The 24,017-nt window shown below is 42.3% G+C and overlaps 1 protein-coding gene across 3 annotated transcripts in view; it reads right to left on the bottom strand.

Annotated features, from left to right (window-relative positions):
- CHST11 (carbohydrate sulfotransferase 11) overlaps nt 1–24,017 on the bottom strand; it is a 163,012-nt gene that overhangs the window by 5,356 nt on the left and 133,639 nt on the right. The window contains exon 1 of one of the 3 annotated variants that reach the window (XM_031050167.2): nt 7,276–7,313. The exons of the other annotated variants lie outside the window; for them this stretch is intronic. Coding sequence (XP_030906027.1) covers nt 7,276–7,278 — 3 coding nt within the window. The 5' untranslated portion in view covers nt 7,279–7,313. Of the gene's footprint in view, nt 1–7,275; nt 7,314–24,017 lie in introns of those variants that run through there. 3 annotated transcript variants of the gene reach the window in all.

Consider the following 24,017-nt stretch of genomic DNA (forward strand, 5'->3'; position numbering starts at 1 on the left):
CTAGTCATGGCTTGCTTCTTGACTATGACCTTGGTAGAAGAAATGAAGCCCATGAAGATTCCTGCTACTCGCCAAGGGGAACATTCACTCAGATGTGATTTCTTGAGGACCAAGGAGAACGTTAACTATAAATTTACCTCTCTGCTAAAGCCATATTGACAGAGAAAGTGTATGTGGCCTTCTAACGTAGACAGCACCACGTTCACCCATAGCCCTTTATCATTTATAGAATCATTGTTAATAGCACCCTAACTTTCTACTACTACCGCTACTAGATGTTTTAGAGAGGTTGTAATCTGTCTTGGAGTGGGGACCTGAACAGCAGCTGCACAGAGATGGCCACTCTCTCACCTCCTGTCCACACTGTGTCCAGCAACAACAGCAACAGCTTCTGCTAAGGCAGGAAATGAGCTCCTTTGGGAAATGAAGAATATTAGCCCAAGCAAAGGATGCAGGGCTCCTGTGTTTGGTTATTCAGAGCCACCTGAAGTGTCTCTGCATGGCAGAGTGTTTTGCTATGCAGCCCTACCCTCATTGCTACAAATGCATTTTTACATATTCCTAATAAACTGCATCAAAACAACAGGAGGAAGGTTTTGGTAATTTTATTTACACTTACTTAACACCACTTTCCTGTGGATTTCAAAGAACCTTATGCTCAATAATTAGTTTAGCTTCAAAGGTATTTGGCAAAATACTTCAAAAGTATTAAGGCAAGCACTGACCTTCCTATCTGATAAGCAAAGAGGCCTTCTTTGTATGCTGAGTCTTTCAAAAGTGTTTATCTGATACCTTCTAGTCAAGTTAACATGAATCACCCAACCCTACAATGAAGCATCTGGACAAATTCTCCTCTGTAGACAGATAAAATGCTGAAATCTCTCCTCCTGCAGACCTCCTTTTTATCAGTATCATATAACACAGTACTGCTGTGTGTCTCTGGTTTTAGAATTAAAAAAGAAGAAATGTCTGAATATACTTCTACATTACAATATGGTAATGCACTGTATTCACTTCTCTGGTGCTGTTCTTGGGATAAATGAATTAAGTGGATGAGATTCTATGGCCTGTATTAGAAAGGTTAGATTTGATAATCTAATGGCTGCTTCAGACCCTAATCTTCAGATGAATCTTCATAGTGCTGTGCTTTGCTCCTGATTTCATTCCTACATCAATAGGCTAAGCACTTCTTCCCCATACATTAACATTAATGAGATTTTCAGGCCTTTGGAGTAGAGGGGAAAAATACAGCCTTAGTATTTGCAATTGCAAATGAGATTGTACTGCATTAAATTCATTTAAAAGATGATACTTGTGCATTTTGAAGTGGTACTTGTCTCCCACTCTTTTTAAAATTGAAGGAGTATGAGGAAATGGCATACAAGTTTGGTCAGTTACATTTACTAAGTATACAACAACACTGATTCAGCTCCGCACATGCTGTGACCTGCCTGGTGGCACACAGAACACATATTAAATATCAATGTAATACTAAAAGGGTATTGCCCTGTTCTCGTAAATTACAGTACCATTTGGCATGGCTGATGGGTGAAGGACCATGGATGAAACACAATTTTGAAAGCTCTACTTCTATATTTTTTTGTCTATTATCTTCAGCTTATTGAAAAAAAGGCCAGTTTAGTGACTAGAATGATGCCAACTGTCCAAAAACCTGTTTTCTTCTGCAGCTGAGTAACACACCCAATGGAAGAGCTGACCCACCTGCTTCCCCCAGAGAAGCAAAGAGACCTGCTGGCTCTCGCTGAAGGAGCGGGTGATATGAAAGACACACAGGCATAACAGCATTTTTCAATTGGTATTTTTAAATGATATATTAATATTGAGTTATCTGATGTTAAGATGGTTCCTCCTTATTTTAAGTTACAAGCAAGGCTTTAAGACACATAATAATTTCATTCCTAAAGCTGGTGAGGGGAACTGAGAAAAGAGTAAGATTACAAGAGACTGAGACTACATTTATTTAAGCTAGAGGTCTGCTCGGCCAGTGAAACTGTGCTTGCAACAAATGAGGAAAATACACCCTATAGATTGAAGCAGCCACAGAGATAAGATCCAAAGGACGAAGGGCAGTTCAAACAATTAGGGCCATGGACTGTCTTCCCCCAAAGCTGTTAGTGATGTGGCTACAGCAGAGATGTGACAACGCAGCTTCTGCATCTGTGGTCATTAGCAGAGGTCCCTGCTGATCGCTCAGTTCAAGAAGTCACAATAAGTTATGGCCTAAACCCACCCCACTTTGGGAAAGGACACTTATAAGCATGTGTATAGGTTACTCTGAGAGCAACATGGGGATGGTGATAAAGCTGGTGTTGGATCTGTCCTGTGACAATTTGGACTTCGGCTGGGCATTAAAGGAAGACATCTGATAAAAGCATCTGTTCTTCCCTGAAAGGACTGACATCACCACAGATGCACCTGATCACAGGTTTTTGTTTTCCTGCAGAAGTTGTAAAGGGGGACAGAGACGAAGGGCATGTAAAGATCAAAATTCTTTCTTCCTTTTCTGATGCAGCAACTGAGTTGAACAGGGAGGCAACATGAACAGCAGGAGACTCCCAAGCTCAGAGGTATCTAAAAGAAGTGAAAAAAAAAGCAGTCTGGGGACACTGATCCCAGAAGCTTCTCATCTCCATCAGTCCCAGACTAACAATGAGGGAGGAAAGCTATGTCTAGTATATTCTGATTTGTGTGGATGTCTTCTATACAGCATGGGAAGGGGACTTTGAGCATAGTTGTCTTGAGAATATACTAACCAGAAATACATATATGCTGAGCAGCTGACAGTCATCAACCCACAACATGCAAAGGTTATTCCAGGTAAATCACAGTAATGAAATGGTCATTTTCCCCTGGTTACTTAGGCACAGCAGGATAAAATAATCTTTGAGGGACTTTCCAAGCTTGCTGGCCAAACAGCAAGTTCAGATTTAAAAAGAGGACATTTTAAATTAACAGTTTAGGGTTCTTTTTCTGAATATACTAATGTACTACCATTAACAGGAGCAGGGATCAATCCAGTTCACAGGTACCTGCCATGAAAGCACTGTTTTAATAGGAGGATGGAAATACCTAAGTGTCATTCAAAAACACCATTAATTATATTTTGTCTCTCTACAAAAAATTAGTGTGCAAAGAAGTATCTGCCACACTTGTAAGGCAGGGTTTTATTTATTTCTATTGTGCTGCCTGCAGCTGCTGCTAGTTCTGCACATTACTGTGACCAGGCTCACAGTCAACCTATGTTGGGAGTGATAACACGATATTTGGGCATGCCAAAATAATGTTGGACCTTAGAATAAGGCAAAATAATGGTGGACTGTAGAATAAGGAGAATAAATATTGTGAATGGGTTTGCAGTCTCATGCCCTGCTAAATTATTTTTTCTCTTCAGTTTGCATTAACAAAGACTTTGTATCTGCTTTTAATTCTTCAGTTACACTTGTGTTTGGAGGTTCGGCTTCTGTTCTAAACTAGAACTAGGTAAGCTGCAGTGGTGTTCCCCTTATCTGTGGTCCAAGCAGCTATCAATTACAATCAGCTGCATCCTTGCTGAATACCCAGCTGGGTCTATCCAGCAGCACTGTTAAGCTCAACATAAATCACAGCTCATCTCCACCAAATTCTTCTTAACGGTATTTGCTTAGAAGGCATATGCAGCAGGCTCGTAATCCACTGAAAACAAGGTCTTAAAGTGAAAAGTGGCAGATAGACTAACTATAGGTGGCACTAACAGTCTTAGTTATGTGGCATAGAGAGAAACTAGTATTTCAGTTAACTAAAATCTCTCAGGTATTCCAAGCTCTCTTTCCCCAGCCCATCAACCACACCATCTGAGTTCTAGGAGGTGTTTGCTATTCAATATGCAAAATGTTTCTCAGTATTATTTATATTTTCCCAAATGCTTAAGGTTTGAGGGTTGGTTTTGAGCATGAGGTTACACACAAGCACGTTTCCAATCCTGATTTCATACAAAAAGCGTGAATAAGATTCTTGCAACTTTGATGGACAGCCTTAAAATTACAAACATATTTTAGACTACTTAAATACTTGGCTTTTACAATTCATATCCATAACTACCCTATTTAGTGCATATCTATTCTATAGACCAAATTCTAGGTTTTCCTAAAACATTCAGCATTTTACAATAAAGGGGAACTAGCAATTTTTCATCCTTGACAGTCCAAGCATAAGCATTTCTCAAATCATCACAAATAATTATCACTCTCTGCAGACTTCTACAGATGACAGTCAGACAATGTAAACCAGCTATGTGAATCAGAACACCAAATCTAAAGGAACTGAATTTTAGATAAAGGTATTTTATTCAACTGGCCTGGACTGCAACCATTTTTTTAAGTAATAGCTTTGCAGCGTTTCATCCTTTGATTTGTTTCACATTTCATAGTATCTTATTCTTAACTTCTTCAAAAATTTCCAGCACTCAAAGAGAACCCCATCAAAACCTCAATTAATATTTGTTCAGAATCCAGTAAAGCAGACTAGAAAGCACTTCATGTGTACTGGAGATGGAAATGCTTAACATCTTCCTTGACAACTTACAACCAGAAAAACTGGAATACAAATCTGCTATGAAAATGTCTCTAGAGAGTGGCTGGATAAGAGAAGATAATAAAACTAATATTAACTTAGGAGCATTTTTACTAAGTGAGAACATTTTAGAGACAAACTATTATCCTCTGAAGGGAACTCTTGAAATATTACAAAGCTGCTTTCTTTTCTCCATTTCAGGCACTGAACTTACTGCCCCACAGAGAAGATAAGGCTGAATATGCTTTTTTTTTCAGTTCTCTATATAGCAATCCAAGATAACCATACCATTTTCAGTTCCCACTGTACAGAATGCTCCAGGGCTAAAAAAAGGATGATCAAGGCTGTAGAGAGTCAGTCAGTCATACACAGTAGCTGCTAGCACTGTACTGTCAAAAATCCTAAACTGTTTCACGGATTTCGTTCTTTTTCTTCCTGTGCACATCCCCAACTTCGTCCACATGCATCCATGTGCATGCATGGAGAAGGGAAAGGTGAAATAATTCAATAGTTGCATTACTTTGGGTCCAGAGGCTACAACTGTCTGAATAACATCACACCCCAAATCTGCATCAACTTTGATATTTACACTTCTTTGTCCAGATGCATGACTTGGGTGCTAGAAAAGACACAACACTAAAACAGTCGAAATCCAGCCGGCACCAGACACGGAGCCAGCTGCAGATGCTGATCCTTTCCTGGGAAAACTTCACAACTAGGTCATTAAATACTGGCTTTTTTGTCTTGGAGAGAAAAGTAAAGTACCAGTGAGCTGAAACGATGCAAAAATCTCCTTGAAACATCACAGCCTGACACCAAGTGATGCCAGCTGTATGTTAAATCCAGCCTTTTAATCAGCCTAAGACTCCATCACACAATAAGGTATGGATTCAAGAAGAAAAGAGTGAGCCCCCTTCTAAATGCTACCTTCTCCTCTATAATCCTCAACACCTCTGGAAGCCTGTCCATTCCTAGTCTTCCCGCTAGAAACTATTTGCTGCCAGTGCTCATAAAATATATAGGCTTTGGGGCTAAATGTCTCATCTGAACAAGGAGATGGAAAGGCTGAAAGATCGAGCAGAAAGACCTTTGGCCTGGCCACACAGGGCGAGGAGGACATACTGCTATGCATGTTCCTGCTCTGAGGCTCTGGGGGAATCTTACAGGGCAGGCAAAATCAGTGACCAAGTTCAAGTGCAATGCACTCAAGAGGTAAGAAAATCATCAGGAAGGCCAGAGGAGCCTTGAGCTGGGAATAATTAAAGCAAAAAAGTCTTCACATCAGTGGGTTTCTTGTGATTTAATTTATAGAAGGCAAGTTTGAAGCCTCGTGTTGCACGTACAAAGAACACTCGCATCGTCTTTCCAGCAGCTGATGCTGGCTCTCGGAAGGGAGGAGGAGAAGGGGAATTTGGAAGATGGCCAATCCTTCTTTTTTTCTTTACAGCAAAAAAAAAAAAAAAAAAAAGCAGACAAACCCCTGGGCTGGGACCTCAGCTTGCCATGGTGATGGAGCTGTGCTGCCTGCCCATGGTGCAGGCTCTGCTGCCGGGGGCGTGACCGCCCTGCATCACCACACTGGCAGAAAAGGATGGAGTGTGATGAATTTGTTCACTCCTGGCTCATGCTTTAAGTGCAGCCATAAATCACTGCCCGTATTAAAATGCTGAAAGGTCTGGCTATCCTATGAATTTAATTTTAAGATGAAAAATTTCTGGCCTTTTCCCTCCAACACATGCCTGCAGATATGCACACATGCGATGGCTGGAGCTCAGCACACACTCTGTGGGCTGGTCCATGTAACCTGTAACACGAGGACACAACCATGGTCTTTCTAACCCTTCCTGGTCCACAAGCATGGTGGATTTACCTCTACGCTGCAATCACTGGCCACTCAAAGCTGTCTCTAGTAGCCCTTAGGAGCCCCCACCTATCATCACCTTTGATGGACTTAATCATATTAATGGGTTTGGAAAAGGGCTGGGCATGCAGAATTGCCTACAAGTCACATGGACTGTCAAAAGGAGTTATGCTATTTCTCTCATGACTCCCAGGCTGCAGTCAAGGCATAGATGAATCACAGACTGGGAAACCCAAGCCTGGTGACAAGCACATGTGTTGGAAGCTCAAAGCCAAGGGAGTGCCCTGTGGCTGCTGACCTCTGCTATTACATGTTTACTATGGGAGCTGTAGATGCAGTTTTCAAGGACAGGCTTGAGAGCTCATTAGGAAAAGGCATGCCATGGACATCTGCAAATGGTGCACCAGGAGGAGCACTGGGCTGTGGATGCATGAAGTCAGCCAGGGTGGAGCTGGGAGTAGCCCTTGAAAAACAGAGTAAGAAACTGCAGTTTAACGTAGCTGGCATCTAGGAGACAATGGAAAAACTGACATTTATTTCCCTGTTGCAAGAAGTTCTCGTAGTAGGGGTGAGATAAACTGGGTGGAAGGAGGAAACAGGACGAAGTAGATACGTAAATACAAAAATACATAAGAAAATCCACAAGGAGGAAGGGAATAACCTTCTGTCTGGACTCACTGCGGTTAGGACAAGTAGCAATAAAGCTGGAAAAGAAAGACTCAGCTTAGATGCAGGAAAAATCCCAGCAGAAAGGATATGTCTGTACTGAAATAGGGTGAGGAATCTCAAGCACTGGGAACCTCCCCCTGCCCAAGAATGTGTCAGAGAGACCCAAATGATCTTACCATGCAGGCAGGCAGGTCCTTCAAGCTTCACAAACCTGGGATTGTGGCTTCTGGAAGCTAAGCTCACTGTTGCAAACCTAGGCATTTTACATGCTTCAGGAGCAAGGCTTTCAGCGAATGCTGCAGAGCCACACAGGCAGAGAGGCTAGCTGGTTCTTTGAATGAAACCTCCCTCAGGAAAAGGCAACAACATTAAATTACATCTTGGGCAGAGAGCAGACAGGAGCTCCACAACAGACACCCTGTGAGATCCTGCACAGGACATGGTGGAGGAGATGTGGGAGGCACATATGTGGCCCACTCACGCTGGCAGCTCTGACCTGGCAGCCGATGTTAATGGATTTCTCAGTAACACAAATCCTCCTCCTGTACCTCTGGGTTGCAGCTTAGGTGTCACACAGTCAAGTAGAAATACTTATTTTCTTCTCTGCAGGATATCTGCTATTTTAACTGAATACAATTTACTCAGTCCCATGCTAAATCAGGGTAATACGTTTCCAATTTTTAACTCAGCATGCAGTGCACTGATATTACTCCAAAGCTTTTGAAACCCAAATAGGAAAACCAGAAGCTAGTTGATGTATAGCTGGTTTCTTTATGCACAATTCACAAGCTGTAGCAACCTGCTCAAGGAGAGGAGAAGCCCATAATTACATGTTAGGCTGTTTTGAGTCCCTGTCCCCCTCAAGGAGGGCAGGCACTTTGTATGGGACGCTGCAGGATGTCCCATTCTGACATCCCGTAGCAGTTCAGGTGAATGCTGTTTCTGCTTGTCACATATAGCGGCTCAGTCCCCACCAAGAAATGCTGTGGTGGTGTTTTAAGGTTTGACGCTGGGAATAGGAATGATCAGTCCTGACAGTGTTTAACCCTGCTGTAAGCTCTCCCCATGAGACTCACTTGCTGTGTAACTGGATAGTGCAAAGGTCCAGAGGAGATGAGAACAGGGAGCTGATCTCATGCCCCCAGCAGTTCGGTGGCACAAACAAGAACCGATTTCATCTCCTATCTCAGTAGGACTCTGCTTTTTCTTGTAAGGAGTTGAATAATCTGGAGACAGATTGGCAAAATATCTAAACCCATTGGATAATGTATTTTCTTCTTCTCTACTAAGCTATTACAAATTAACATTGAGTTTTGTTTACTTCCCCTTGGCGAGGTTATATTTTGTTCATACTAAGTCTTGCTGTTCCAAGGTAACTTTCCCTGGCACATTTGTCCCCATGCTGCTCACTAATGTTCACAGAGGGTGACTAACCAGGGTTGCTCATTCTCCACAGCCTTAATTACAGCGAAGCGGAAACTCTTCACCTTTCTGCTGCTGTACAAAAAAGAATTAAGATGATCCCCTGCTTAAAAAGACAGAAGGCCTTTTCTATTAAAATGCTAGCATTCATTTATCATCCTTATTACAACAGGCTTCCCAGGAACCTTACTGCCTCAGAATGGAGTAATACAGAAGTAAAATTCTGGGTTAATATGGAAAGCCTGTTTCATCAATAGCTTCCCAGATCTGATTTCTTCTACCTTGAAGTAAATACCAATGACACCAACCCTGAGGGATGCTCAGCTACAAACATGCCAGCATCAGTCATTCAGTCCAACCCTAACACTGCCAGGATTGGTCCAAAGAGGGATAAAGCAAACAACTGATGCTGTACCAGACACAGTAAAGGGATTTGTTTGCTTTTCAGTGTTTTCTGATTTTGTTGAAAAATAAAAGGGTGTTTTAGACTTTGTGCATTGAAAGAAACCCATTGCCAGTAGCTGACCACAAATGACTCCACCACAGGCTTCTCTGGGAAGCAAAGAGCATCTACATAAGGCTTCCCTTTCTCTTGGCCACCAACACCTCTTCCCAAATACCAGCATGCTCCATCCACTGTGCAAGTTCTACAGAGATGATAACATCCAGCATTCTGAGGATCTGACCACCAGGCCCTTGCTGGAAACTTCCCATCTCCCTGGGTGCCTCTAAATTGTAGCAGAGGAGACCTCAGCAGAGCAATAAAAGAACAGAAAACATGCCCAGGTAATCTTTAAATCCTGACAAACCTAAAAGTGTCTTGGTTGTACTTCTAAGTATCTGAATTGCTACATTAAGCCTTTTTACGTGGGAGCATGAGGGCAATGTTAAAAGTAACTTGCATCTGCAATTTAAGACAACTGGAAGGTACAATTATTAGCACGATGTCTTGTTGATTTTCCTCATCTCTACAGCTGTGTTTACTGTGATTTCTGAGGCTTCTCTGTCTCATCTAATAACAGATCCATTTAGGGACTGCATACTAAATGTAAACTTACAATAGAAGAACAAAATCCTCATATTTCTTTTAAATGGCAGCAATTTTTTTGAAACTTCCCTCAACTACATCCTGACAGAAACTTTGCATCATCTTTTTTATCATCTTTTTCCCCCTTTTTAAAGCATTCAAATTCTTTTTTAAACTTCCCAAAGAAAATAAGCAGAAAATGCTCCTCTGAGCTCTTGCTTTCAGGATCCTTCTCTGGCTGCATCCAAGTGCTGTCTCTTTGCTCTCTCCTTTCACAGATGCTGAATGTGTGCCAGCCTCTCATGAGTTCCGCCCCTATCTGGTGAAAAGGCTGGCTCTCTCTGCACTGCTCTCATATCCTTGTCATCCGATTTATCACACCTGCAGCTCAAGCATGCCAGCAAAGATCAGGAGAGCTGAGTTTTCATCTTACTCTTGCTCTCATGCAGAATGCCCCAGAGTGGGTCCTTGCTGTCCATGAGCTGACTGCAGCATTAGGCAGGCGCTCATGGCATTTGTGAATGAGGAGGGCACTGAAATATTGGGAAGAAATCCCCTTTTCCCTGAGCAGCAGGGTGAGAGGTGCCAACCCGCAGACCTCCGGCCCAAAGGGACACAGCCTGAGTAAGGAGTGAGTCGAGGCATTCAGCTGCACAGGCGATGGGAGCCAAGAGCATGCACTCAATGGAAATGTGCCCTCACTGGTGCAGCAGGGAACAGGATGGCTGTGTCCTGCACACAGAGGCAACGCTGTTCCTCTTTCCCCAGTGCTCCTCACACAGCACAGAGATGTGCTTCGCCTTCAGCCACTGCATGGGCAGCTTCCCCTCAGCACAGGAAAACGTAGAGCCCAGCAGTCTATGCACATTGTCTCCTATGTTGGAGATATTCAAGGTCCGCCTGGACAAGTTCCTGTGTGATGTACTCTAGGTTACCCTGCTCTTGCGGGGGGTTGGACTAGATGATCTTTTGAGGTCCCTTCCAACCCTTGGGATTCTGTGATTCTGTGATTGTGCCACTTATTGGTAGTACACAGCCTTGGAAATGGGCTTGTGGGTGAACTGACTGCTTGGCTATCAACATCTCCAACTACCACTGGCTTCTGCTTGCCTACCCTCACCAGCCTGTTACTGTTCTCAGGGCTTTTTATTATTATAAGCTGCCTATATTTTCTCTTTGATTAACAAATAATGCTAGTAAGCTGGGTGGGAATGCATACATCTCCCTTTATACATATGCACACATAAGCATATATACATCCCTGCCCAAATCCCAGTGGTAAGCACCCAGTTGGCACACTGGCTTATGGGGGTCACAGAGTAGGGTGCATGGGTCCTTCCAGGTAGTACTGAGCACTGAAAGCCATTCTTATGTGTAAGTAGGTGGGACTGAAAAAAATCAGCAGCACAGTGGAGAGAAAGCATGCACTGTTGCTAATCTTACTTAGTTGCATGGTCTGGGAAGCATCCTGTGGTGCCCACAGCCAGTCAGTGCCTGGAACTGCTGTCACCTCTCTGATGATTTCAATCAAGACAGAAGAGGCACCTAATGGCTCCCCAAAAACACTGGGAGGTGATGCTGTTTTAGCATACTGAACAAAGGTTACCCTTCTCCAAAGTTTCCAGCTGACAATGGATTTGGGAGCAGGAAAAAGTGACAAGTTCTCACGGTGCAGGAAAGGACATTCCTGACATGAGAAGCAAACCTGAAATACATTTTCCAGCTAAGAGAGCTGTCATTTTAGGTTCTCTATGCAGTAAATTCCACCCACTGGATCCATGAATGAAGAGTTAATATTTTCCCCCCAACCCACAGCGCTGCTGCTGCAGGATCCATTTTTGCAAGGCAGGGAGAGCTGCCAAGTGCTACCCTACCCTTCAGCCCAAGGAGGGGGGCTTCCACTGCACAAATGCTTCCCACAGATATGCTGATAATTAACAGTGGATTTTCCTCTTTGAACGTATCCTGCCTTTTATGAGATGCATAAGCACAGCTGACTTAGAGATTAACAACAGCATCCAACTGCTCTCAACCCTTTTAGTTCTGCATTTCAAATATAAAACCGATTTCATGAAAGTCTGCTTATCCTTTTGTTTCTAAATCCCTTGTGGATTTAGGATGCTAGCTGGAGCAGGTCAACATGTAAAGGTCCATTAGCAAGGACCACATTTAAAATGCTTTTGATCAGGTGTCTGCAACCCTATATCCATTCCTGTAATCCATCCCCATGTGTATCTTCCAGCTGCTGTGTACCCCAGCTAGAATGAGCAGGGAAGTCTCACAGAGCCTCTTCTCAACTTCTCCTACTGTTTTTAGTGACCTTCTCTTCCTGCTTCACAACCTAACTTTATCTCTGGCTTTGTTTGTTTAAAAATAAGCTTTGCTCACAGGGGAAAGCAGTATGTGGGATTCACGGCTTCCAGGAACAAACTGTAATTTCATTCAACTTCTCCATCTCCCTTGGTGCTCTATTCTTCCAGCTTGCCATCACCTCTCTTTATGCATGTTGAAGGCTTAGCCCCCAGCTTCAGTCCATTTTCCTAGTGGTCTTCAGAACTGCTCTAGGTTCCATAACTTGCCTTATTAACACCACTGTGTTCTCTCAGTCCCTGGTTAATGCAATACAGGGTCCAAAGTAATCCACTTGTTTTAAGGTTAGCCATAACTCTTATTCTGCCTGGAAATCTTTTTCACTTGTGCTTTTCTCTGATCTTTCCTCACTCTCCTTAGCTGCTCTCCGTTTAACCCCTCCAGCATCCCTTTTGCAAGTTGCACTCCGTACTGCTAGAGCTCAAGTTGAACTTTCAAACCCATGGAGGGCTGGGAGCAGAGGGAGTAGATGCAGACATTTTCAAAGGAAGACATGAATGTTAAACAGGATGAGTAAAAGGCTGCTCCAAAACACACAGAGTACTTAGGAGACTGAGATAAAGCAACTACCAAACACTAACAGTTTAAACCTGATGCAGAACATCTGCTCCTGTTTCGCTTTATGATTCATGTTCCCTTGTCTGCAGCTCCAGAGAGAGAAGGACCACCTGAGTAGTGATAAACCACAGGTTCACTTACACCGTTTGCAGGAGGAGGAAATCCTTGCCAAGATCAGCTGGGAATAACAACTGCTGAACAGCCAGCTAGGATCTGCAGAGCCTACACATCAGCCTAATAATACATTGTGTTCCCTCTTCACCCGCCCCCACATTGCAGATGGGATTGGGCCCTTCTTGTCCTTCCCTCCCCACTTAGTTTCTGTGGATCAGCTGTGATCAGTTGATCCACAAATCTTAGGAGCTCAAATATAGCCTAAAATTACAGCCTGTTGGAAGTACTATGAGATCTCTCAGCTCCCTATGGCAAGGTAGTGAAGTCCTGAATCCACTAAAATATGGACATATTTTAGCTATGACCTGCCTTGCTAGGGACTGAAGGCAACAGATGTACACACTCAATGGGAATAAATGCTGGTTCCTAAATAAACCTCAGATAAACTGCAGAGGGATTTGCAGGTGCTGGCAGGATGGATAATTCTCCTGAAGCTGCATCTGGAGCTGCTATTGCAGACTGAGGTTTGGGATAAAAATAACACTCAGCACTTATCTGGTCTTTTTCCATCTGTAAACTTCAAAGCATAATGCATCATCCCTGCTTTCCAGATGTGAGAAGCAAGCCACAAAGAACCGGTGCAGTGTTTCTGCATTTTCATACCATCTTCACCAGCTGAACCTTGTCATCTCCCAACATCTCTTCCCTGCCCAAGTGCAACTCTGACAGGTCCAAAGCAAGGCAACCCGATGCTACCAGCACTTTCAGTTTTCTATGACTCTGCTTGTATTTTCAGCTGGGGGATGAGGTTCATTTTCCAAACCTGGTTCCTTGTACTTCTTGGGGAAAATTTCAGAAGAAAATATCTCCTTGAATATTTTAAGTTTCTGGTCTTCCCAGTTACATAAAGATGAAGTAAATGGATGAAACTGGAGTCTCAAAAATTAACAGGTTGAGAAATTGTGGCAGTAAAGAATCCTGTTATCAGCAGAACACAGGTATTCAAAGTGTTTTGTTTAGACGTACACACTTCCCTCTTTGCTATTTCCTTCCTGACCAACACTTGTGAGAGTCACTGTTGGGTGTAACTTCTTTATTGAGTTGGTGTCTATGAGAAATTAATAGCAGACATTTGGCACTGTGTGTTGTGAAAATACATAGCATGTACTGCAGCAACACATACAGTTTTCCATTTACCAAAACAACTATCTCATATGGCACTGAGATCTAATGGAAAGTCATCAAAGTCCAGTGTAGTCAGTGTATTCCAAGATGTTGTACCAGAATTAAAAATAATCACTTGAAGTACAAAAAAGGAGGGTTAAATGTGTTGGGCTGTTTCTTAATTTGATAATATGAGTTTGCAGCACCCCTGAAAATCAACCTATTACTGAAAAAAAACCTAAAGTTCATGGATCTATAAAGGTCATGGTAAGAAGTTAAAGGCAGTATTTGTTCTTTGTAAAAGTACTGGGTTCATTGCAAGAAACAGAAGCATGAGAAGCATACAGTTTATATGGAATAACTGGACAGTATTAAGCCAAATCAGTCCAGTCTGGACACTTAGCATTAAGAAGTTGGTTATGGGTATAGCTTAAATGAAGTACTACAACCGTGCCTGCTTGCTCCAGCCTACCACATCATAACTGACCTGCATTAAAATCAACTATAAACACAGCAGAGAAGGTAAAGGAAAGCATGAAGGAAAACAAGTAGTTTGAGTGATTCCATGAAAAATAACAAACTAGTAACAAAACCACAGGCTGCCTGGGAACAGCTCTCTGGGTTTGAATGGCATCTGGTAAAGCAGTGTGGTACCTCGACATCAGTACAAAGATGAATGAATGGTCTAAAATGTTTGTCCATGGATGACAAGAGGAAAGTTGGTGAACAGGATTTTAAAGCATTACAGCCCCCTCCAAGTAAACAGATGAAATCAGAACCTGGCTCTGGCATTAGAAAGTGAAGGGGAAAGAACACAGAGAAGAGAACAAAATAATACGTAGTAAAAATACTTCTACATCTCTGGGTTGAAGAGCTTCCTTTGAGAAGCTCTTGCTTTTGATGGCAGAGGATGACATCTCTCTGGGACGAGAGAGGAAAGGAAAACAGAAAAGCCTGTGATAGAGGAAAACTACTCAACAAAAGAGACTGTCTGGGGAATTAATATTTATGAAATGCAAAAAAAAGGTTGTAGCAGAATAAGAGATAACACAAGCCTAATAAAAGCAGAGTTGTTCTGAATTAAAAAAAAACCAAAAAGATGCAGAGCCTGTAATCCTGTGCTGCACTATGAAGAAACCAATTCTTCTCTGTCTAAGGCAACGTCAAAACAAAACCCCCACTTACAGACCTGATACAAAGACCAGTGAAGTCTCAATAAAAAACTTCCTCTCGATTTCAAAAAGCTTTTGGTTTGACTCTTTGAGAATTGCTGTTGCTAGCTGCGTACAACCACTATCACCCCCTAAAGAAATCCTATTGCTCACCTAATGCCTCTAGACCTGAATGGTAACTGTCAGAAGTGCACAGCTCCTCTGCTCAGTAGTAGACAATGGTGCATCCTAAATCCTGGCATGGGGCAGTGGCGTATTACCTGCAGTGCTATGGAGATGATTATTTTTGAAACTGCATATGGGAGTTACTGCATCAATGGCTTCTTAAAGCCTCTCAAAATCTTCCCATTGCAGGTATGAGCTAGAAAAGATGTTTTAATCCAGACACCTTCCTCCTGCCACGGACTATCATAGCGTGCCGTATTCAAAGTGCTGTCTAGTATAGTTTTAAAAGCCCCTTTGCTTTGGGGAAGGAAAATGTTTTATAACCTTAGTTCAACTATCTGTTGAGAAGCATTCATTTCTTCTGATAGATTATGTTTCCTTTCTTTTTTAAAAATACCCATGGCCAGGAGATCGTGAGTGTAGAAATGGGTCAGTTAAAAAAGGCTGAACGACAATCACTGTGACAACCTCAATTCTGAGTTTGTTTCTCTGTGGGCTCATTTCTTGGATAGGGTTTTCATTTTAGGTAGGCTTGTTTTTAATTTCCAGGCATGGTTTGCACTGGTTTATGACCAAGAACTTGCACTAACAAAGTCCTACGGTTCTGTGAAGGGAGTATAAGCATAGATGCTAATCATCTGAAAATCTTACTTTCTGCACTATTTCTTTTCTTCAATAGTGCTTTTCAGATCAAGGTCTTTAGATGGTGTAACTGCAACCTGCATCCCCAGGTTTAGTTACAGACCCTACATACGTTGTGGTGTTCCTTCCTCACAAAAGATCAAGATTGAAAGAGCATTTGCCCCAGCAAGGAGTGAGCATGTCCTCCACCCCAGAGTACTCACAGCATACAGCAGACCTTCTGCTCATCCCCTCTTCGTGGGAGCAGCCGTCAGAGTCCAGCACTGACTTGAAGAGCAATGCTTACTGCAAGCCAATGAAGCGTTGGGTCAAGACTATGCAGGGTCCCACAGGGTCCTTCTTCCTACCTGGCACTGTCAGCGTAGGGGACACGGTGTCCACAGGGCTGGCAGAGCAAGGGTGATGCTAACACACCCTCATCCCTTTAGTTTGCATGGGCATGACAGTGCAGTGAGGATGCCACGTGGCCTGATCCCACTGGAGCCTGTGGCTATCTGAGTAACAAATCTGCACAGGCAACTGCTCCTGGAAATATAAGCTTCTTCCCAGGGAAGAAAGAGCAAGCCTCTGGAGGGAAATGCCAGGTCACAGGGTATTTCATGGCTATTAATATAATTTAAAAAGAAAAAGAAAATCCACACTGAGCTATTAGCAAAAATCAGGTGTCGGAGTGTAGAGAAGACACATAAAACACTGCATTAAACTACGGCAGTTTTGTTCTACCTCAGAACATAAAGTTCATTGAATGGCTCCCAGAAGAGGGGAAAATGGATTTGACACTCAGCAATAAAGTCTATAATTAGTGTTTTATAGAAAATCCACGAACTGTGCTCGACTCCTGACAATTTTCTGTGGCGTTGGCTTATGAACACCCTTATCCAGTGCCGCCATTGATGAGAGCAGGATGTGCAGCTGGAGTTGGCCTCTGGGCTGTCCCTCACAAGGGAGGCTGTCCCTCACAAGGAGCTGCAGCAGAGGAGGAGTCCACAGAGGAACTCCTGTTGTGCCATTAGAAAGGAGCAGTGATGGGTCCCTTAATTCTTCCAAGGTGAGCCCACCCAGTCAGCAGGCACGACTGAAGCTGTGGTTGACCTGGCCTCCACTGAGCCCCAAAGCTGAGGGGGGAAGGAGCAGTGACCAGTCCTCTGAGGTTGGTTGCACTGGAAAAGCCAAACTCATAAATGTGTCTGTGGCAAACCAAGCCTGTTGCTTTGTGACTCATGGACCCCTGAGCATTTCTACCCCTCCTGTGTACCAGAACTGGCCAATCTGATAGGTTTGCAGTCAAATTAACAAAACCAACAAGTGGATATGTGAAAATATGAAATGCAGCTAGGGATGTAACATACCATTCATGGAGATTTAAAAAGCTCAGCATCTGAGATCAGACAGTGTGGGTAGAGACAGGATAATTAAAAAGATTCACTAGCACCATAAGAAAACATTTTCTGAAATGATTTACACCACAAAATTTAATGTTCAAGGACGCTAGAGTCATTCAATAGGCAGCTCACAGCTATACAGCTACTGTGGAGAATAACAAATACAATTCAGATGGAAAATTTATAGGTGTGTTTTTAAAATGCACATGCCAATACTCTCATTTTGCTTTTTTTAATGGCCCTGCTTTCTGTGCATTCATGGCCTTCCTGAATCTTATGCAAAGTTTGAGAGGACTTGTAAATCAGCTCCTCTCCTGAACCTTTGAACAGCAAGTGATTAAAACTAAAAGCAAGCTCTAATATATCAAAGGATCAGCTCAACTAATTCTGGTTGTGGTCATCAAGCATCATGCACACTTGCTCCCTCTGCAGCTCAACAAAGTAGAGAATCCACAAACTATTCCTAGACTCAGTTCTTAAAAATCTAAATGTAGACAACAGTAATTTACACAACAGTTAGTCACACTAACCTATCTTTTATACCTAACCTAGCAAGACCTGCAGATAGAGAAAACATGTATTTTACTTAGAGATTAAAGAACAGCACTCAGCAGTGCTCTCAGTGTTATACACTGAATAGGTGAAGGCCAGCAAAAACATAACTAGACCTAAAGCATCTGTCATTTAAACATAAAGCAGCAGCCTTTAATTTGGGATATCTGTGAACAAACAGCTTATATATGTGTAGAAGCATATGTGGTCCCCACAATTACAATCAGTTCCACTGTGAAGCACATAAACATTATCACTGTTCAATAAACATGAAACTTGGTCATTCTGAGATGGTGAGTCCGGCAGAGCCAACACTGACACCCAACACTGTCCTGGTCTTCTGTCATTAACACCAGCTTCTGCAAACAGTAAATCTACCAAGGTAAGAACACAATAAAAATAAAGGTTTCTCAGTTTCTAGTCCAACATTTCCCCTTCTGCACCACACTTTTCAATTTTCTTATTGAGTTCAATGTGCTCAATGAAAAATGCATTTGCCATTGACAAGGCTGGAATTGAGAACAGCATGATGTTTCACCATGTCCACATTTCACTGGAAGATGACTGTGGTTTGGATCATGGGACTTATGAAAATTAATGTCAAGCTTGTCAGTGACTTCAAGGATTTCAGTATTTCCTCTGCTGTGTTTGTGCTATGTCCTGAGCCAGGAAAACCATCAAGTGCTGTTCCAATAATGAACAGAAGCAATGGAGAAACTGCGCAGACTCAAATTAAAAGGCACAGAAAATGAGCAATGGTGAGAATACAGACAAAGAATATCAACATGCTTTGCCTCTTAATGGCACTGTTCTTTCCATCGCAAAGCCAGGTATAAGAGGTTTTCTGTCAAATGCCTAAGGGCTAGTACATCAACAGCAGTTTCAGAGAAAAGCCAACACTTTTTTGAATGAGGGAATGCACAGCAGACTTTCACAAAAAAATAGAAATATAACTACAGATATTTCTAATCTCTATGCCTCTATGAGGCTGCTCTATTTAATCAGTCTCAAGTGATGGGAATTGTCCAGTAGCTATCATGAAAATATCTACCTGAGAAAGCTTTGAGAATCTCTGAGAATACAACGCACCCTGCTGAAGGTTCAGCAGATGACCTGCTAATATGAGGGAGATTTATATTATTAGGAGAGCTGCCCACAGGTTTTATTACTAAGTTTCACATCAAAATTTTCACATAGGAGGAATTAAAAAAAGACGAGGGCAACGATTTTGATATCCTAAGCATGAGTCAGGTCCTAAAAGTTTACATGGTGATGTGACGGAGGACTGCAAACAGATGAGAAGAATGTGATGTCTGAATCAACATACTGACAGTGCTCTGCAGGTGCCCCCTGCAGTGCTGGTGTTTAAGCTTTGAAGAACATAATAGAGACATTGAGGTTTGGGAAGTTATGACCTGAAGACATTTTCCCAACCTTGCAGGGCATGTTTTCTGCCTCTTCAGTCACCAGGAGCCAAGGGGAAGGTCATGCCAAGGCAGTATTTCATGTTCTCAGTAACAATCCAATTTCTGTAACCAGATTTGTTGAACAGGAAGTTCTTATTTTGGGCAAATGCCATGTGAAGGACATGCCTTAGTAGACAGATGGGTACTTTCAACTTACTGATATAGCTTATGGAATCTATTATTAGATACATAGACAGGCACTGCCTTGTCATGCTTCGTTTGTTAAGGACTATTTAGTGCAATGCAGAATCTGGTTAATGCAATGCAGAAATATACATATTTTAGGTGAAAGAGAAATGCTCTTACTGCAGTATTCTATTTTAGACCTTGATCAAAAAAATCAGCTGCTTTGCACTCCATGGTTCAGATGAACTGCAGCGTGTGTATAAAACAGTTGGACTAGGAAGGCCTTACCACGTGGTAAGGGGAAGAGGCACCTCTGCTGGAAATTTCCACATTACACAATTACATCGATTTCCATATTTTAGTACAAGATAGAACATTTTCTACAAAGTAGAACATTGCCTCGTGATGCACACGAGGCTGTGGAACCCTCAGAGTGGTGCTTAAGGTCTGATCTATGGAAAACCAGAACAACCCTCCCCCTGTGTCAGCAATTCATGCAATGTTGCAGCAAGCTGTCATTTTTTTGTCTGCACAGTCTGGCAATCTGAGCACAAAATATCTGCTTTCAGATGCACAACACACAGAGGATCAGTTACCGTCAATGGAAATCCCTCCTGGGGACCGAATACAAGATGAGAGAGAAAGATGGGTACAGAGATCTGAGAGGCTAATTTTCGCCCTGCAGTTGGAAAGGCTGTTTCTGGAAGGTGCTCAGGAAAATGCCTGGCCCGTGCCTCTCTTGGTCTTTTTCCACTACCTTGAACCATTTTCCAGCCATATTTGTGAAGAGGGTTTGATCAAAACTGCCGGCCTTTCGGGCAGACAAGCCTGTACACAACTGGGCCTTGCATCAGGGATGTGAATGGCAACCTGAATCACAGCAGGCTGTGTGAAGGTATTTGGTGTACATCCTACAGACATGGTACATAGGTCAGGTCCACCAGACGGGGGACCACACAACAAAATTTCTTGGCAATGTGATACCAGCTTCACCCTTTCAGTCAGGAACCAGAGGATGGATGGGGGAAGCAGCAGTGTTGGGGTGGTGTAAAAAAAGATTTCCTGGCCCCTGTACACCCAAATCTTGACTCTGGCTCGACTTGAGCATAAGCTGGAGAAGAGCCCATGGTTGCTACACCTTTGCTGTCACCCTCAGCACCAGACACAGCTGGGCACACTGATCATGGCAAAATTGATCAGTGGCAATTGGCACATGGTTGATCATGGCAGATTGGGTTTCAGTCTGGGACCCATGCAAAAGGGCCAGTGAATGCCCTGGTTTGGGTCAACTCTCAACTGCAGCACTGAGGGCACAGAAGGTACATGTATTGCCCTAAGTATCGACTAAATCCAAAAGAAATCAATTCACCAGGCTTTTTTTCCTAAGCTAAATCAAGTCTGTGGAAATTCTGTGAATGATTTTACCCCTTAGTATCTTGCCCTGCTCAAATTCACAGAGCCTGCATATACTGCCAAGCTGTGCCAATTTTACAACATGTTGCTGCTCTGCATGTTAAATAGTTCTGAGTATTGGCCTGAGCTCTGCTCCTACCAACGTCAGCTCAATGAGATTAACTCCTCACTTCAGCAGGAAATTAATATAATGGCAAGTGCTTTTGGGAAAATCCCACCTCTCTCACTTTGCAGTTTGGTGGTTTTTTTATTATTAAGTTTCAATTGAGAAAGGCAAAACTGGTAGAATTATAGAAATAATAGAAAAGTAATACTGGAGTCATCTTGCAATATCTAACTGAGTAACTGGCCCCTCCCCATTCAAATGGGGTCTATAAATAAGCACTGAACAGATATGTAACCCATATGCTGAATTTTATTTTTGTTAAGATAATAAAAGCCACACAGAAAGATTCATGTTAACATGAATCCTCACTTGACTGCGCACAAGCAGAGGAATTCATTACATTCTGATGATGCATTTTGCCCTCACAGTACAAAGAGTTTTACCTTCCCCTTTCCCCCCACCTTTTTTTTGGTTGGCAATTTGCATGGGAAGTACAGAGCATTTAGTCTTTGAATTAATCAAAGTATCTCTGCCTTCCCTGAATAAATACATCTGAATACATGAATAAATAATATATTGAGTAAAATAATGAAACTCATTTAAAATAGGGCTGAGAATGAGGTCACAGTTTTTATTAAATGTGACATTTTCCACAGTGTTTACACTGCAAGAGATAATGGCCTATATATTTTAAAGTGGGTAACAAACCATCCAAAGTCAACTTTAGATAAATTAAAATAGCCTAATTTTCAGCAAGCACTGAGCTTTTAACCTGACTTTCTGAAAGGCAGGTTAAGATGATTCAAAATGAAACTTGGGGTTATATGCCTAGGATGAAAATCTTAATTTAAACCAAAGCAACCACTTAATTAACAGTCAATCCTAAGGACTAGGGGCCCAATTGAAAGGTTAATCTTGCTAAAGCTGTCAGACGCCTACCCTCAGAATTAGATAGAAATACCTCATCCAGTACTTACGTTTTGGCTACAGACATACCAGAAATACAATAAACTGATTATCTTACACAAAAATGTTAAGTTTGCACAAAATCCTGTTCCTGGAAGCAAGCAGAGAACTCCTATATGTATAAACAGGAACTGAGCTTGAAAAACTCTCATGAAAACCCACCAAGCTACATACATACTCTATTCACCAACAGTTGACTTCAGGACAACTCTATTTTACTTGGCTGCCTAAAACCATTGCTTGCCCAGACAAGTCAGCAAACAAAAATCTGGAGTAAAGCAGGTACTAGAAATGAATTCAATTGACTGGCAAATAGAAGAGAAAGAAAGGGAAAAGATGACAGACACCTTAAATAGTGAAATCCATAGAACAGATCCTGCAATACTGCCACCACCTTGCTTCATCCCTGGCGTCCCACCAGCCTGCATTCAGTGAGCAGTGAGGAAGGACAGGATGTACCAATGCATGCTGTTAGCAGCCAGTTGCCAGATTGTTTTCATTTGCTCTGTCTGCTCAGAGTTCGTGTCAATTAGCACAGGGTAATCAGTATTTCATTAACAACATAATGAAAAATCTAACTCTAAGAGAGATTTATAAGGTTGTCCATTACCACCATATTTGACTGCTGTAATTAAACCAGACATTCACTATGCTTCACATCTTGTAATGGCAATTCCATGTTAGGTTTCATCCCTTTAGCAGCTATGTCAAATGCTCCTTTCTGATTTGCTTGTTATTACCCTTATGCTTTCAGCTGACAGGATGAGTTTCTTAAATTAAAATGATCCAATAACACTGCAAGACTTGGTGCAATTGGAAAGGTTTATCCTGCCCTATTCTTCTTCAAGGTAGTGGTGGAAAGGTTACTTCGCCACTGATGTGTCATATACTGTACAGTCATAGTAAAATGGGTTACATACAAAAATCACTTGATGAAGCTACCTAATTCAGTGCATTAATATGCCAGCCTTTTTCAGCTGAAAGTACTTCAAGTCCAAAGTTACTTCATGTATCGATCAGGCTGGACAAACTCATCCCTGCACCTGAGTGCTGGTCTGTGCTGTCCATCCCTATGGTCAGTACCTTGTAGCCCTCTCCCAGACAGTTTCTGGGCATGGTTTAAGGGTTTGCCCTGACCTGGGCCATCTGGACAGTTTGGATACAGTCATCCTGGTCTGGAGGTGAGGTGGGTGAGCTGCAGGGAAGCAATCTGTGCTACAGCAGTTCATCTCTGGGCCGGACAGTGGAGCCTGGCTCTCTGCCCACTGTTAAATCCCAAGCTTTATTCTCTCTTTGCATTAAAAGGCAGAATGTTTTGGTTTATACTCTGATATGCTTTTTTGTTTAAAAGCCTTTTTGATCTTTGTGTTTTCACTAAAAAATAATTGATATTGCCCATCATTTTAACTTTTGCATCACAACCTTTATAAATCTCATGCATTGTAATGCACTAAATTTTCTGGTATGGTGGAGTTATTTGCCCAAAGCAATATTCACAAGGCATAATGCTCTCGGCAAGTCATTAGGATTAGTGATGAAATGATCTGCAGTGTGGCTGGCCCATGGAACCTGCAGAGAAATAGTTCAAAGACTTTAACTGACTACACATAAACCTTCCTCACATACAAAAAAATTATTAACTTAGCCTCACAATAACTCAAGTTGAAGGCTGCCTTTATGCTGTGATAACCTCTCTCCATCTAGCAAGTTTACCCAGCAGTCCTGGGAAGAACTTTATGCGGCAGGAATGCATGAGTGATTTCCACTGCTATGCCCAGGTATTTCAGCAGCTGAGGAAGTCAGTGGTGGAGGAGTCTGGGAGATATTCTTGGAAGACTAGTGAGGAATTGAGGGTAGGAGTGAGTAATCCATGTAGTAAGTCAGTGCACTCACACTGCGATAAATGATGACAGGAAAGTCACAGAAGTAGGATGGAGATACTTCCTCAGTTACAGGCAGTTAACCCTGGCATTCCATAAGTTGCAAATCCCAGTGGTTTATTACCCAAAGTCAATTTACCAAGTCTTTGCCTTCAAGAATACTTAGGTAAATGAAGAGTATGAAGTACAATCCCCAATGGAAGATTAGTCTCACAGAGCTGACATTAGATAAAACAGCATTGCTTTATGGACACCCCTCCATCCCAATCTCCTTTTCAACCTGAGAAATTAGTACCTTACATCCCTTTTAACTAACTCTTGTCTAGCCAGTATTGCCAGTAACTTCTGTGTCTTCCTGTTTGTGTAATTAGAAGCAACTTGATACAAGCACAG

The sequence above is a fragment of the Melopsittacus undulatus genome, chromosome 5 (genome assembly GCF_012275295.1).
Source record: "Melopsittacus undulatus isolate bMelUnd1 chromosome 5, bMelUnd1.mat.Z, whole genome shotgun sequence".
In the NCBI taxonomy this organism is placed as follows: Eukaryota; Metazoa; Chordata; class Aves; order Psittaciformes; family Psittaculidae; genus Melopsittacus; species Melopsittacus undulatus.